We start from the raw sequence: 16,283 nt of genomic DNA on the forward strand, positions 1-16,283 counted from the left end.
TAGTGTCCATGATGCGCTGGGCTGTGTCCACAACTCTCTGCAGGTTCTTGCGGTCCTGGGCAGAGCAGTTGCCGTACAAGCCGTGATACATCCAAATAGGATGCTTTCTATGGTGCATCGGTAAAAGTTGGTGAGAGTTAAAGGGAACAAACCAAATTTCTTTAGCCTCCTGAGGAAGTAGAGGCACTGGTGAACTTTCTTGGCCATGGCATCTACGTGATTTGACCAGGACAGGCTGTTGGTGATGTTCACTCCCAGGAACTTGAAGCTCTCAACCCTCTCAACCTCAGCACCATTGATGTAGACAGGTGCATGTACACCACCCCCTTTCCTGAAGTCAATGATCAGCTCTTTTGTTGACATTGAGGGAAAGGTTGTTGTCATGACACCATTCCACTAAGCTCTCTATCTCCTTCCTGTACTCCGACTCATCGCTGTTTGAGATAAGGCCTACAACGGTGGTATCATTTGCAAACTTGTAGATGGAGTGAGAACAGAATCTGGCCACACAGTCATGAGTGTATAGGGAACAGAATAGAGGGCTGAGGACGCAGCCTTGTGGGGCACCAGTGTTGAGAATAATCGTGCCGGAGATATTGCTGCCTATCCTCACTGATTGCGGTCTGTTTGTTAGAAAGTCAAGGATCCAGTTACAGAGGGAGGTGTTGAGTCCTAGGTCTCGGAGTCTGGTGACAAGCTTGCTGATATGGAGCCCTTTCAGCATGGTGGGCTGGCAGTGCAAAGCAAATGGAGTTTCTCTCATTTTCCCATGAATGTGGTTGGAATTTAATGTAAAGAAGTCCCAAAGGCAGCCAATACAGGCCCTCCCTTGGTTACAAACACCCAACTTACGGACACCCCTACATGCAAACAGGCTCCCAACGTGTGCAAACGGGACTAGCTTAGATGTGAATCTTGGTGGGCACGGACTAGTTGGGCCGAAGGGCCTGCTTGCATGCTCTATGACTCTAATATCATTATTCAAAAGTCCAACTTGTATACATACCTTCGTTCCTACAAACTGCAGAACTAGTTTCTCCTCTCTCTCCACTTTTAGTAATTATTCTTTGTTATCAGTCTGAAGTGCTTTAGATAAAATTCTTTGCAACACTGTGGAGGTGTGGTTACCATAACCAAGTAATTTTTGTGCATTTTCCAGCACAGACAGAATCTGTTCATTAACCGCGAACAGCCTGTAATAATCTGCAGGTTTTTCTCCTCAAGGTCCTGCTCACTTTGCCAATGCCCCTCCAAGGCTCGGTAACAAAGCTGACTGTCTAGTTTAGTGGTTTCACCCCTGTCTTATGGAATTGGTCTTTGGGTTTATCTGATCTCACACCTGTTCCCTTCCCTCTCCCCACCTGTGGAATCTTGCTTGACTGCCCAGAGGGAAGTGCTGTTGGACGATGAGGCAGTGGGTAATGTGGATCCGCTGTCTCAGACGCAGAGCACTGGGCAGATATTGGAGACAACATTGTAGGTCTGCAGGGAACGATGTAAGGACTGGGATTGACTTGCATTGAGCTGCTGCAGCCTTGATGGGCTGGATGGCCTTTTGTGCTGTATCGATTCTGTATGAATTGGTTCACCCAAAGAAGAGAGAGGGTGGTGGTAGATGGAGCATATTCTGCCTGGAGGTCGGTGACCAGTGGTGTTTTATAAATGACTTGGATGAGGATGTGGAAGGGTAGGTTAGTAAGTTTGCTGATGATACAAAGGTTGGTGGTGTTGTGGATAGTGCAGAAGGTTGCTGTAGATTATAACAGGATATTGATAGGATGCAAAGCTGGGCTGAGAAGTGGCAGATGGAGTGGCAGGTGAAGTGATACACTTCAGGAGATCGAATTTGAAGTCAGAATACAAGGTTAATGGCAGGACTCTTAGCAGTGTGGAGGAGCAGAGGGATCTTGGGGTCCATACCCATAGATCCCTCAAGGTTGCCACGCAGGTTGATAGGGTTGTTAAGAAGGTGTATGGAGTGTTGGCCTTCATTAGTCAGGGTATTGAGTTTAAGAGCCACAAGGTGATGTTGCAGCTCTATAGAACTCTGGTCAGACCACACGAAGTATTGTGTTCAGTTTTGGTTGCCTCATCATAGGAAGGAAGTGGAAGCTTTAGAGAGGGTGCAGAGGAGATTTACCAGGCTGCTGCCTAGATTGGAGAGCATGTCTTATGAGGATAGGTTGAGCGAGCTAGGGCTTTTCTCTTTGGAGATGAGGATGAGAGGTGACTTGATAGAGGTGTACAAGATGATAAGAGGCATAGGTCGAGTGGACAGTCAGAGACTTTTTCCCAGGGTGACAATGGCTAACACGAGGGGGCATAATTTTAAGGTGATTGGAAGAAGGTATAAAGAGGATGTTAGGGGTACGCTTTTTACACAGAGAGTGATGGGTGCGTGGAACGCACTGCCGGCAGCGGTTGTGGGGGCAGATGCATAAGGGACATTTAAGAGACACTTAGATAGACACATGAATGATAGAAAAATAGGGGGCCATGTGGGAGGGAAGGGTTAGATGGATCTTAGAGCAGGATAAAATGTTGGCACAACGTTGTGGGCAGAAGGGCCTGTACTGTGCTGTAGTGTTCTATGTTCTAACTCTCCTCAGCTATTCAAGTATTCTCCAGGATACTACTGTGGGCAGCTAGAATAAAATTCGCTCAGCTTTGCATCTGATAGTTGTGGGTCCACAGCCCTGGATGGCAGAATCTCGGCTGATGTTCAGTACATTTCTGAGGGATCTCACGTTCTTTCGGATCAGATGTTAATCCAAAGCCCCCTCTCTCGTAGACTCATAGAGTTATACAGCACAGAAACAAGCCTTTCGGCCCAACTTATCTATGCTGACCGAGGTGCCTTCCTGAGCTAGTCCTATTTGCCTGTTTTTATAGTCATAGAGTTATAATGGCTGTAATAAATTAAGAATGGGAGCCAGTGTTCAGGCCAAAACTTTCCCTTACCTACATGAGCTCATTATCTCACTGGTGTCTGTGATCCCAAAAATTCCTTCCTCGCTTCTTCAATATGAATGCAGCTCTTCCCAAAGGGCGATGGAGCTATGGAATTCTTTATCCAAGAGAGTGCGAAGGTTCAGTCGCTGAGTAAATTAGTGACAGAGATGGATAGAGGTTTGGATATTAAAGGAATCAAGGGGCATGGAGTTAGTGCACAAAAGCGGCACTGAAATAAAAAAAATCAGCTGTGACCTTATTGAGTGATGGAGCGGGTGTTAGGGTCCAAATGGCCTATTGCTGCCTTATTTCTTACGTTCTTATGAATTCAGTGAGGATCCCTGTCACATTTCTTTGCATGCACTAAACAAACAAACGCAAAGGCAAACAGCCTGAACAGCAGAGACATACGGCACAGTGGTGCGGCTGATAGAGCTGTTGCCTCACAGTGTGATCGTGGAGCTTGCACGTTCTCCCTGTGACCGCATGGGTTTCTCCAGGCTGCTCCGGCTTCCTCCCGCGTCCTGCAGACGGGTGGGTTGGTGGGTTAATTGGCCGCTGTAAGTGCCCCTAGTGTTGAGGTGAGGGGTGGAATCAAGGGGTAGATGATGGGAATGTAGCGAGAATAAAATGGGATCTGTGTAAGTGGCTGCCTGATGGTCAGTGTGGACACAGTGGGCCGAAGGGCCTGTTTCCAAGCTGTGGGATTCTTCGACTCTAGAATCAGTAAAATGGTTGGTGTTTGATGCTTCTCACAGATTGGGCTGGAAAGGCAATCGGTCTAGAGATGCTTGGGGCTACCTGCATTCATAATGCAGGGCGATTATGCCGAATACGTCCATAATTTGAATGCATTTTGTCAGATTATAGAGATCGGCCCCTTTGCTCAGTTTCCTTGCTTGCACTAATCTGGGTTGTGGGGTGTGGGGGAACTGAAATCATCTCCATCTCTGGGCCAGAAAGGGAGCAACTCAGGATGGCTGCCCCTGGTTAGCACCTTCTGTAACTGGTGTTGGCTGGAAGACTAACCGTTTCTGTCACAGACAACAGTGTACATAGCATGTTAACAGGGGTGGGGGCAGTGGAGAGAGCTAGACAGGAGATGAGGGCAAGGTAGTATGGAAAATGATCAGACCAATTATCTTATAAGGAGCAGCGTGCCTGAGAATTCTGGCAACCGAGGCCCAGCATCACCAGGCACACAAGATAAGCTTCGTGGCTGGAAGTCATGCAATTGCGATATCGAGGAATGAAAGGTGGGAGGGCCTCCTGAGTGGAAATGGAAGAGGGATTTACATTTTCTCCAGTAGAGCCTCTCTCCAACCCACCCTTCATCCTCCGGGAAAGAGTCGGGAAAGGTATTAGAGCTTGCCATGCAGTCTTTACCAGCTGAAGCAGGACCCTGGCCACACACAGGGTGCTGCTTGGTTAATACTCTAATAAAATATAAATAGTACAGATATGGTAGCATTCTGGACTAGCATCCACAAACTGGACCACCTATCCAGAAGTTTGAACCCCACCATGGCAAACAAATAAATAAATTGAACAATAAAGCAGGAATCAGTAATGGTGAACCATGGACCTTCCAGACTGTTGTTTAAAACTGTTTTTCATTACTAATATCCTTCAAGATAGCAGGTTCATTGTCCTTACCCTGCCTAACACATATATGTAATTCCAGACCCACCAATGAGGTGGGCTCACACTTAGCCTCCAGGGTAATTGGCAATGGGCAATAAATGCCAGCCTTTATCCATTGCCCACATCCCATCAATTAAATCAAACACCACAATCTGGGTTACGGCCCCAATACTCACAGACCAGCAACTCCATGGGAATAGCTGAGCACATGGTCTTGGCTGCTTGCACCATCCTCAGCCAGCAGATTCCCAGGAGCAACAGTCCACTTAATTGTAGGTCAGAAGTGAGAACCATCTGCCATCAGGTTGTAAATCAGTTGTTTGCAACTGATGGTGAGTGAGCTGGTTTTGTAGCGGAGGTTGCCATGGCATTTTGTTGTAAATGGCTCAGAGTACACTCTGAGTTTCCAAGGATGACCACTCAACATACAAACATCCTTTATGTCTCATCCCTTCCCAGCAGATTAATAACACAGCCTGGTACGCATAGCAGGTTACTTGCTTGACAGAGTAAATGACAAATGTAGTAAATAACAAAGGGACCAACCTGTGTCAGGATCCCAAATCTAGCACTGAGTGTCCAATGGCAGATGTGACCTAACATCTGGAGAGTCTAAACAAGCATCACAATGAGAATGCCGCCATTACATCAGACTGGAAAATGGCCCCTCCACCTGAGTGCAATTTGTGATGGGACATGTCCAGCAATTCCACCTAAAAACCCTCGGAATCTCAGGACACTCCAGGACACTGAAAAATGTCCAAACTGATGGGCAAATTACTTGTAGAGGGACCCTCCAGCCAGAGCTGACCAGCAGAAAGAATTACAACGCCCACCCTCCCAACCCCCCTCACACCTTCCCCAGTCCTGGTGAGATTTATCTCATCATTTTCTCCTGCCTAGGAAATAATTCACCTCAAATTTTAGTAGGAAATTCAGCTGTGAGGACATCACAAAGAAGCTTGATCCCAAATATACGAGGGAGATTAGAGAGAGCATTCATTGTTCCTTCCTGATTGTCCTTGAACTGTGTGTCCTGTTAGGGAGCTTCAGAGGGGCAGTGAAATCAACCCCGTTGTTTGGAGACTACGTTAAGGACAGCAGGTTTCCCTCTCTGTTGTACGTTGGTGAGCTAGGTCCCAGTGAACAATGACCTTCCATGGCTACAGACAACAGCCTTTTCTCCCCCAAACTGGATTGAAACACTCGGACCACTGTGGTTGGATTTGATTTCACATCTGTGCTCCATTAACTTAGACGTGACAGTCCAGTAACGTAAGCAGGAGGCCACGCTGTCACTGCTGGTTAGGACTCTGCCTTGCTTGGGTACTGGTGCACTGTAGCTGGCCCCAGTGAGCTCTGGTCATTCTCGACTGGATGGTTTTGAGTATCCTTGTGAAACTGGTGCAGCCTCAGAACTGGGAGTATGCTGACGTTTGTCTTAATGAGGCAGCCCCCAGATTAGTGTAACGGTGTCAGAGCTTGTCGACAGGTTGTAATATTTCCACAGGACAGGTGTATAGTTCACCATCCTCGTGTTGACAACCGGCTACCCTGATGTGGCAGATTGCATTTCTGATTAATAAATAAACAATGAGCAGTGGAAGCCATTAGTGGTCTCGATGTTCCTGCTCATGGTACACATGAGACAGTTCAGTGCATCTGCTGATAAAATGATGAGAGGCAAAGCAGAGGAGACGGGTGGTTTGGGTTTGTCTGAGTGCTTTACTTCCCTTGGTTAGGGAGGAGTGGTGGATATGTGTCAGGCAGGTACACACATGAAGTACGTTTGTTTGCTGTGTCAGAGGTGTGGAGTGCATCCTCCGCTGAAGATGGACACGGATGCAGCAAGTGACTGAGGAAGGTGTGGTAGTGCTGGCGAGTGTGGACCTTGGAGCCAAGTGGGTCAGAGTAGAGTGGATGGGACAGGTCTTGTCGAGAGAGAGTGTGGAATAAGGTGTTGGTGTAACTTGGTGTAACATAAAACCATACAGGCTAAAGATCCTATCTCAAGGGGAGAAAAACCTGCCTAGGTCAGTCTCTCCTGCAGCACTGTGTTCACAGTGGGTACGAATTACAACACAGGGGATAAGGAATGAGGGTTTGCAAGGGGATCTGAGGAAGAACTTTTGATTGCAATCTAGAACACACTGCCTCAGGGGGAACTGAAGGCAGGTGCTCTCACAACATTTCAGTATCTAGATGAACACATGAATCATCAAGGCAGAGAAGGCTAGGGACCATCTGCTGGCAAATGGGATTTGTGTAGATAGGTACTTGATGGTTGGCGTGGGTATGGTGGGCCGAAGGGCCACATCTGTGCCGCATGAGTCTATGATTCTGTAATGCAGGAGGCCAGTTCCCAATAGAGCAAACCTATTAGCCCCAGTTCCTTTCTCCTTATTCCCCTGCACACCTGCAGGTTGTTCTCTCACACACATGCCCATCAATCCCCTGAGATCATTTTGCCACTTACCTGGACAAAAAGGTGATTTACAGCAGCCAATTAACCTGTCACCTCTTCCGCAGAATGTGGGAAGAAACCAGTGCACTGGGGGGAACCCACGTGGTCACTGGGTGAAGATCCAAACTCCACACAGACAGCACCCGCGGTCAGGATTGAACCTGGGCTGCTGGAGCTGTGAGGCAGCAGCACTACCTGCTGTAACACCTCACTGTGCAGAATCACAGGACTGATTAATCACTCCTGGAGGATGTACTGTGCAGATTTAGCAATGTGATACTGCGTATAAACAGTTAATACTTACACAGACCTGGGTTGCGTTCCCTTGACTTTGGTAAGCTGATGGGTAATTTAATCGAGGAGTTGAAAATGATTAAGGGATTTGATAAAGAAGATATAGAGAAAACTACTTCTATTGATAGTGGGAGTCCAGAGCAAAGAGGAACAATCTCAGAATTAGAGCTAGGCACTTCAGCAGTGAAGTTATGAAGTCCTTCAACCCAGTGGGAATTTGAAATTTCTTAAAGGCTGCAAATGCCAGTTCAGTGAAAATTTTCAAAATTGACCATGATCTATCTATATTAGGTGAAGTTATAAAAGGCTCTGCTTCAGAGGCAGGTTATATGATGTAGAGGGATAGATGAAAAGTGATTACAGCTTGAACCTTACAGTTTTTATTTGTGGTTCAGGTCGAGGGTGTTTTATTGGTTGAGCACATTGAGTACTTTTAGTTGCTCGAGATGTGTCAGCTCTCAGCCCTTTTGAAGCCCAACTCAATCAACATCTGTATCAATAACAATTACAGACAGCCCAAGCACATTTTCTCAGGCACCATCTTCCAATAATTCCAAGTTGTTCTGTTTTTTTGCCCCATTCCCTTCCGTGCTTTCACTCTTCCAGACTTTTCTACTACTGTCACATTATGGATTAGTAGATCCCACATACAAATGGGATTGGTCAATCGTCCATGTGGGCATTTTGAAATCCATGTGGGGTATTCTTAAGGTGAAATGAATGAAGATACAAATTCTGCATGGCTGGATATTGTTGTGGGCTTGGAGGTTTATTGGTGGAGGAAAACGTGATTTTTGGGGGTATTTTAAAACCAGTACGTGGTCTGAACAGATAGCAGTACTCTGCATCGCTGTGTCTGATGAAGGTAGATTCAACTAACTTTAAATATTGAAATAGAGGATGATAATCACAGTGATATGTGAAAGAAAGGGGAATGAGTTGCTTCTCAAAAGGTTTGATGAACTAAATGAACTCCTTGTGTTCCAGACAACTCTGTGGCAGGTTTGAGGGGGTGAATGGCCTGTTGGTGTTACTGAGTGGTTAAAGGTGCATTGCCTTTGTCACATTTTTGGCTTGTCAGATATTTTTATTGGACAAGCTGGTTACAGGTTGGTGCTGAAGGCAGACTAGAGTGTGAGGAAGTCCTTACTCTTGGTTTACCCCAAAATATTGGCCCCTTACTCCGCTCCTGACATCGTACGGTACCTGACCAGCGTGGGACCAAACAGCCAGCTCAAGCAAACGTTACTGAGGAGGTTGATGATGAGACATTGGAGGTAGCACTCTGAGAGGAATTCTCCTCAGAGCAGTTCAGGTTTTGGTGGGAGAGGTGCAGGAACACCAGGAAAAAACAACCAACTTCCTGGAGTTTTACAATTCATCCACTGAAGTTACAGCTGAGAAGCTGGAGGAAACCTTGTGGAAATGTACCCTCTGTAACATTGCAACTTCAACCAGAAGTGACTACAGATTCAACTGATCTGTAGCTTCCCTGAACATTCATTCTCCACTGTCAGCGCACAGTGGCTGCAGGGTGTACCATCTACAGAATGCACTGCAGTTACTGCCTCAGGCTGCTACGACAGCACCTCCCAAACCGTGATTTCTACCACCAAGGACAAGGGCAGCTGAAGCAGGGAACACCGCCATCTGCAGGTTCCCAACTTAGAAAGATATTGCTGTTCCTTCAGTATCCCTGGGTCTAAGTCCTGGAATTCCCGCTGAGTACCTTCACCAGAGGGACTAATGCAGCTCTAGAAGGTGGCTGACTTCCACATTCTGGCCTTGCCAGTGATGCCCAGATCCCATAAAGGAATGTAAACATTCTTTCCTAGATATCCACAGCTATAGAATTTACGGCCATTTCAGTCTACCTACAATGACATACATGCAAAAGCTTTACGTCTGTGTGCATTTCCTGTCAATGTTTCTGACTATAAATTCCCAGGTTCCTCTTTAAACACTATGGGTAAAGCCTCACAACAATTACCAGGACGGCACTGGAAACTACAGCACATGTTTACATAGCCAATTAGTGGGAATTGGCTATGTAAACATGTAGTTGCAGTATCCAGTGCCCACTAATACTCTGCGGCTAGAAGGAGATGGAATCAATGACCTGTGGCCCTGGCTCAGTTGTTTCCTTTTCGCTAGGTCCTGGATGCAATAGTACGAGAGACAGACAAGCAGCATGTTTACACACCCGACACACCAGGCTCAGAAGGCTGTCCTGAGCTCCTACCTGGACATGTTCATCTCTGTTTGAGGACCTCTGGCCTTCTCCAAGCCAAGCTTGGTGAAGATCCCCACCAGCACCATGATGGCCACGACACCACAGATGATGTAAACAATCATATTGGTTTTGTCCTTGGCTGGGTCTTCAACGTTGTCATCCACCTTGACGGGAGGTTTTCCCGTGTTGGCCCAGTTCGGCGTGTCATAGTTACTGCAGGTGCTCTGGTCTAAGCGGTCGTGCTTGAACTCACAACAGAACCTGTAGCCGCATGTCCCACAGCAATAAAGATAGGTTCCTGCATTGCAGTTGAATGGCGGGTCCCACTGTCCCATCACATCATAGTAGCCTCGACACCTGTCTGAGTTCAGGGGAACCTCTGTGGACTCCAGGGCATTGTCTGAAGGGGAGACCTTGGTGCCATTTTCGGGGTGAACGGCAACACCCTCTAACTGTTTCACCTTCCCGCTATGTGCACTGGCCCACATCAGCACCTGTCCCATCAGAAAGTAACCCCACAGTCCAACCATTAAGTGCAACTCCATGGAGACTTTCATCCAAAGCTTGGGGTTGGTGGAGGTGTTGTATGGTCAAAGGTGCTGCCTTCTGCTGGTGAAGAGCAGATTGATCAAGCTCTGGGAGTTGCAGCACAACAAAGGCAGCAATGTGCAGCTCCAAGAAATAGTCCACCACTCAGGACAGCCTCCTGGAAGCCCTTTTCGCTTTGTGTGTGTGAAGAGCCTTGGAGAGCTGCCAGAGCTCTAGATCTGCTGTTGCAATGTGCTGGAGGCAAAGACGGTAAATCACATCATTGGCTGAACCCTGGAAGAATCAGGACAGACAGAGGCCCATAAAATATCACTGTCATATTCAATAAGCAGAGTGCCATTATCTCAGAATTAATCATAGCAAACAACACTCAGCATTTGGACTGGGATTGTTTCTGGACATTTGATCTACTATCTGGTTGAAAGCTGCTCTAGTTGTACCATTTTCGATTTCATGTGGACCCATTCACCTCTTCCTCCCTCCTCATCAGACACATGAGACTTTGGATGAAATAGTCTGTTACATTCCCCAAACCACAGCCAATGCTGGTTTACACACACAACTGGGGAACGGTGTTTGTGAGGGGAAAAGCTGAGCTCCCCTTGGGGACCATGGATGATTTTTACGCTACAAGTTATGTGGAAATGCATCGAATATACAGAAACAGGCCATTCAGCCCATCTGTCTCTGACAGTGTTTACGCTGTGTGGGAGCACACTCTCATACCTCTCCACTTCCCTCATCACCGTATTCCTTTCTTCCTTGTCATTGAGTCATTCAGCATGGAAACAGGCCCTTCAGCGCACTGAGTCCATGCCAACCATCAAACCCCCATTTACACTGATCCTACATCTGATTCTATTTTATTCTCCCCACATTCCCATGAACTCCCCCCAGACACTACCACTGACCTACACACTAAGGACAATTTACCATGGCCAATTAACCTACCAATCCACATGTCTTTGGGATATGGGAGGAAACTGGAGCACCCGGGGGAAACCCACGCAGTTACAGGGAGAAAATGCAAGCTCCACATAGACGGTACCAGAGGTTCACCAGCTGCACCACTGAGCCGCCCTTGTGTGTTATCCAGTTGGATCTCCTGTTGGTTTTATGAATGACTTTCTTGACTTTATGACCTCTATTTCTGATGCCCTCATGTGAAATTATTGGGTAGAAATCCCTCCTCGATGTTGGCACTTAATGCACCATATACAGCGGCTGTACCCTACTCTCAGAGCTTGGCTCCATCAAAAGCAACTGAAATTGAGGAAGGGCCAGAGACAACTATCATAACATCAGCAGATAATCCTCTTTCAAATCCCACGGTCCGATTCCAATCCGACCACCTGGTCTCCAGCATTTCCTTCCTTTCTCCCAACCAAGTAACAGCCTGGCCTTCGAAAGGTCTTGGATCTGAAACATTGACCTGACATGTCGAGTGTTTCCAGCATTTTCTGTTTGTAAACAGACAGGCTGATTGTCATTTTGGACTGTCTTTATTTTGCTGACACTCAAAATCTGGAACTCCAAATTAAAAGCAGGAATGAGAAGAAATTGTGTTTTCACAGAGGGTCATCAGCAACCAGAATTCACTGCCTGTAGGACCTCTGAAAGGGAATTGGACTGGAGGAAGAATAGCTTGCAAGGCTGTGGGGAAAAGAGCAGGAATGGGAATATACAGCAGACACTCAATGGGCTGAATGGCCTCCTTCTATGCCATAACAATTCCATGTTTCTGATTTGCAGGCTCAAGATGGTCACCACCTGGTACCTTGCTCTGACAACAACAACAGCAACACTGAGCGTTCTTTGGAAAGTGAGGGTTAGTGTGAGAGAGTCTGGGGACACAGCAAGATGGTGTTACCATGGAGACCATGGACGGGCCTGCTTTATGGTATACAACCAGATCCCCGTGTGTTCATTGTGTCCAGTTGGGTGAGACCCGTTTCCTCCATTTCACAACAGATGTAATTTAAGGATGGCCTTCATTGGGCAGGGGGGTTTGCATCTTGCTCCAGCTGTGATACTGAGGCAAACAGCAGCATTGGCCCACCTGACCAGCGCACAGGGCCATCAACTCTTATTGAACGAGTTCTTAGCGTTCTCGTCTCATACGACCTCTCACTTCCAACTGCCTCATCTTGTCAAATAGACCTGTTTTCCTTTCCTCCCCCTGACCACATCACCCCCGATGTTTTCATTAGTAATAGATGAAAGCATTTGAAGAAATTGAACCAAACAGGAAGCACGATTTCCTCAAGCTCTTCCCAATCATATTTTTTTAATCTTGTTGTATCTTGAAGTCAGTCTCCAGAAATTAGTCCTTACTTCTGGGAGACTGCAGGACAGTCCTAGAAGTCCTGTAGTGAGGTGAGCAGTGGGCTGGAACTCTCGATGAAATCCCCCACCCTATCCAAATGGAGCCTTGTTGTGGCTGCTGGAAGCTCCTTTATACAACAGGGAAGGCAGACAGTGAGGGTCAGGGACAGTGGAATCATCCCGGTAACTCCCAGCCGCCTCATTGCTGGGTCCCCAACCCTCCCATGTGGTGTGAGAGCCGCTGAGAGTTGGAGGTTAATCTCCAAAGCATTTCTCTCAACGGATGCCCGGAAGCAAATCAACCAGCACAGTAAAGAAATTGTTTCTCATTCTGCTAATCGTAAAAATATCAGAAGCAGCTTCACAAATTGTAAGGTCAACAGGGTCTGGGAGGTTATCTGATGTACAAGCATCACTGGCAACACACCTTCCATTCCACCCCACTCCGCACCTCCCCATCCCAGCAACACTCATTGCCCAGCCTTGTGCCTCGGGTCACTGGATGAGGGTTAATATAATCAGGGATAAAACCTACAGCTGGGAGGAGAACGAGAGTGGATGGAGGGGGAAGGGGATTGGAACCCTATTAAACAAAGGAACCGGGAGCATTCAGAACATTTTAGGGGTGATGCAAATATTTTGGAATCTTGTTGAACTGTTTTAATTAATCACAGTCAATGCTTTTGTCTTGAATCTCCTCATCAGCCTTGAGGGAACAATCTGTACTCAGTACAAGCTCAAGGCTCCCTCCACCTTCATGTCAAATCACGATTTAACATGACTCACTCTGGGGGTTATTAGGATGGGATTAAAACAACCGATCACCAGGCTAACCACAACACCCAGCAATCGGCATTCAAACTTCCCTTTCCCTGTCCCTCTAAGGCAATCAGAACCCAAGGCTAGGCTGTGAAACATCCTTTCACGCAGTGAGTTACGATATGCAATGCACTGCCTGAAGAAATATTGGGAGCCAGTTCGAAAGCAACTTGCAGAAGGGTCCTGGGTAAGTACCTGAGGCAAAGCTTGCAGTTTTGGGCAGCACAGGGATTTTTAAAGATTTTCTAAGAGCTAGCACAGTCATGTTGGGCTGAACAGCCTCCTCCTGAGCTGATTCAATGTCGAAGATTCAGTGGTGACTCAGAGCTTATCTTCTCCTCTCAGCCTAAAGGGTTGAAGTATTTCCGAATTGCTTCTCACAAGAGGTGTTTCGGTGCCACACTTCCAGTCAGCCACTCAGTCTGTCTCAGTGTCCCCACTTTCCCCTTCACGATCTGTTCTCTCTCGTCACCACTCATTGAACATTGGTCCCTCTCCTCAAACCTCATCTCCACCTTTCACGCTCCCCCCATCCCGCTCCATTCACTGACTCGGTTGGCTCTCTCTCCTCTCGCTGCTGCCAACACTCTGTCGTTCTCCCGACTTTCGTCTCACCATCCAGTCTCTTTGCCACCATCCCTTTCGATTTCAACCCTTGTGTCTCTCTCTCTCCCCTTTCTGTCCGTTCCCTCCTCGCCCCTGCGCCCCTGCTTTATCTCTCTCATCGATCAACTGTTTTCTTTCCTTTTCCCCTGCCTCGTTCTTTCCTTTCTCCTCACCATGCCTCATCTCCCCCTTTCCACCTGTCCTTTATTCTCCTTGTCCCTCTCTCTATTCTCTCTTTGTCTCCTCAATCCCCTGATAAACTAATATCCCTGAAACACACAGATACCAGTAAGCTTTATATTCATTCCAGCTACGATTAAACCAAGGTAAGCAGTCCGTCACTGGTGAGAGAGAGAGAGAGAGAGAGAGAGAGAGAGAGAGAAAGAGAGAAAGAGAGAAATAAAAAAGTAGTTGACAGCTACTCTACACTCTAATATTCTGTGCTTCAGACAGCTCAGGGAAGTAAATCAAATGAAGTATCTTTACATCAGATAGTAGCCACAGGGACTGACTCTACGCACACACAGTTGAAGCCTTATCTCCAAAGATTAAAATCTTTAAGGTTAAGCAAAACTTACCATAAATAAATCCAAGCAGCGATTCATGGGCGTGTTAAGCCTGTGTTCAGCTGTTAATCCAAAGCTTCAGCTGGGCATTGAGGCTACTTAGAGCTAATGTTGAACTCCTGCAGTTCGCTGGTGAAGGAGAGTCTCTTGTTTTTCTCAGTCTGCCTGTCTGTCTCTCTCTCGCTCCCTCTCTCCTTCTCTCTGGTCTATTGAACAACAGTTAATCTGAAATTCAGTTCCCAGCTAAGAGCCACTGATCACAGTGCAAACAGTGAGACGACAGCCCTCCGAGTGAGCAGTTGGTAGACAGGGAGGAAAGCTCCATCCACATCTCTGGCAGGAGTTAAGCCCCTGTTGCAAAGATACCTCATTAGTACCTTCAACGACCTGCCGGGAAGATCATCTACTTGCAGCCTTTTGAAATCAAAGGGAAATAAAACCAAACAAGTCCACGGCGCGTTATATTTTGAACTGGGCTTTTGTTTAACTCCTTGGATGAGTTTGAATTTGTAAAAGGGAACCTTAATTCAATTAATTGTTTTTGTCTTTTAACCACTCTTATTCCCGTTCGATATTTTTGGGGTCATACTGTGAAGAGGAGGCGTGCCCGAGAGTCCATTAGTCCACGAGAGGCAGGGTGATGCTCCATTTACTCCGCTCCTGCCTTAGGAGAGTGCCCCTTACTGCTGGGGAGTGGCACTGCCCCACCAGACCAGCCATCTTGTGGCCTCATCCAGAGAGAATTTGATGCCAACTGTTGGCCCTGTGGAGCGAGAGGACAGAAGACCCACCATGGACCCAGAACTGGCATATAACCCAATCCACTACCACACCTCCTTTCCCAGATCAGATCAACAGCCTTGCATTTATATAGCACCTTTAATGCAGTAAATGGCACAAACCACCTCACAGGGACTCAAATGTCAAACAACAGTTGACCTCAAGTCACAGAGGGCATAACCATAAGCTGGAGCGTTTCATAGGAGGAGAGAGAGGGAGAGAGGGAGCGGGGGTGGGGGGTGGGGAGAGAAAGAGAGAGAGAGAGAGAGAGAGAGCGAGAGAGAGGGAGAAAGAGAGAGGGAAGGATTGTGAGAGCTCAGGGCCCCCAAAGCTAGAGGAATGGGCATCAACTGTGGAGCGATGTATATTGGGAAGGTCCGAGCTCCTGGAATTTGTGGAAGCCCAGTAGGGCTGTAGGAGATTTCACAGATTGTAGCGGGTGAGTTCACAGAATGATTTGAAAGTAGGACAAGGATTTTAAGACTGAATCTCTTGTATTCTTCTCAATCTTCCACTGAATTATTCCTGGTCTTTGCTCCACCTGGACATGGAAGTTCTATTCCATGCAGATGCTGGTCACTCTGGGAGCTCCTTCACCAACGTCCTCTGCAGCAGGCTCAATTAAAAAGGCGTGCATTTCTGTAGCACCTTCTGGGACCACAGGACCTCTGAGGGGGATTTACAGTCAACAAAGTACTTCCACAGCACAGCCAGAGGTGCAATGGAGGAAATGAGGCAGTCCACTCAAGCAAAGCAAGATCCCACAATTATCAGTGATGGATCAGGGGTAAGTATTGGTCAAGACACCAGGGAGAATTCCCTTTCCCAAATGTTGGCTGTGGGATTGGTTATGTCCACATGAGAAGACAGACAACGCCTTGGCTTAGCAATTCATCTGAAATGCAGCACCTCCATTAGCGCAGCACTCCCTCCCTGCTACACTGGAGCATCAACCTGGATCCATGTGGTTCATATTTCTGGAGTGGGATTTGATCCCTCCAACCTTCTGTCTCAGAATGGAATGGAAGTGCTCCCGATGAATCCAGGCTCA

At 47.2% G+C, this 16,283-nt stretch overlaps 1 protein-coding gene across 3 annotated transcripts in view; it reads right to left on the minus strand.

The window, feature by feature from the left end:
• The window catches only part of LOC127585713 (protein shisa-9-like), a 114,606-nt gene extending 99,623 nt beyond the window's left edge, over nucleotides 1–14,983 (minus strand). For all 3 annotated transcript variants that reach the window (XM_052043427.1, XM_052043426.1, XM_052043425.1), the window contains exons 1-2: nucleotides 14,465–14,983; nucleotides 9,597–10,409 (exon numbers count right to left, since the gene is read on the minus strand). In XM_052043427.1, coding sequence (XP_051899387.1) covers nucleotides 9,597–10,144 — 548 coding nt within the window. In that variant the 5' untranslated portion in view covers nucleotides 10,145–10,409; nucleotides 14,465–14,983. The remainder of the gene's footprint in view (nucleotides 1–9,596; nucleotides 10,410–14,464) is intronic.
• Nucleotides 14,984–16,283: the final 1,300 nt, after the last annotated feature.

Source organism: Pristis pectinata, chromosome 33 (genome assembly GCF_009764475.1).
Source record: "Pristis pectinata isolate sPriPec2 chromosome 33, sPriPec2.1.pri, whole genome shotgun sequence".
NCBI classification, from domain to species: domain Eukaryota; kingdom Metazoa; phylum Chordata; class Chondrichthyes; order Rhinopristiformes; family Pristidae; genus Pristis; species Pristis pectinata.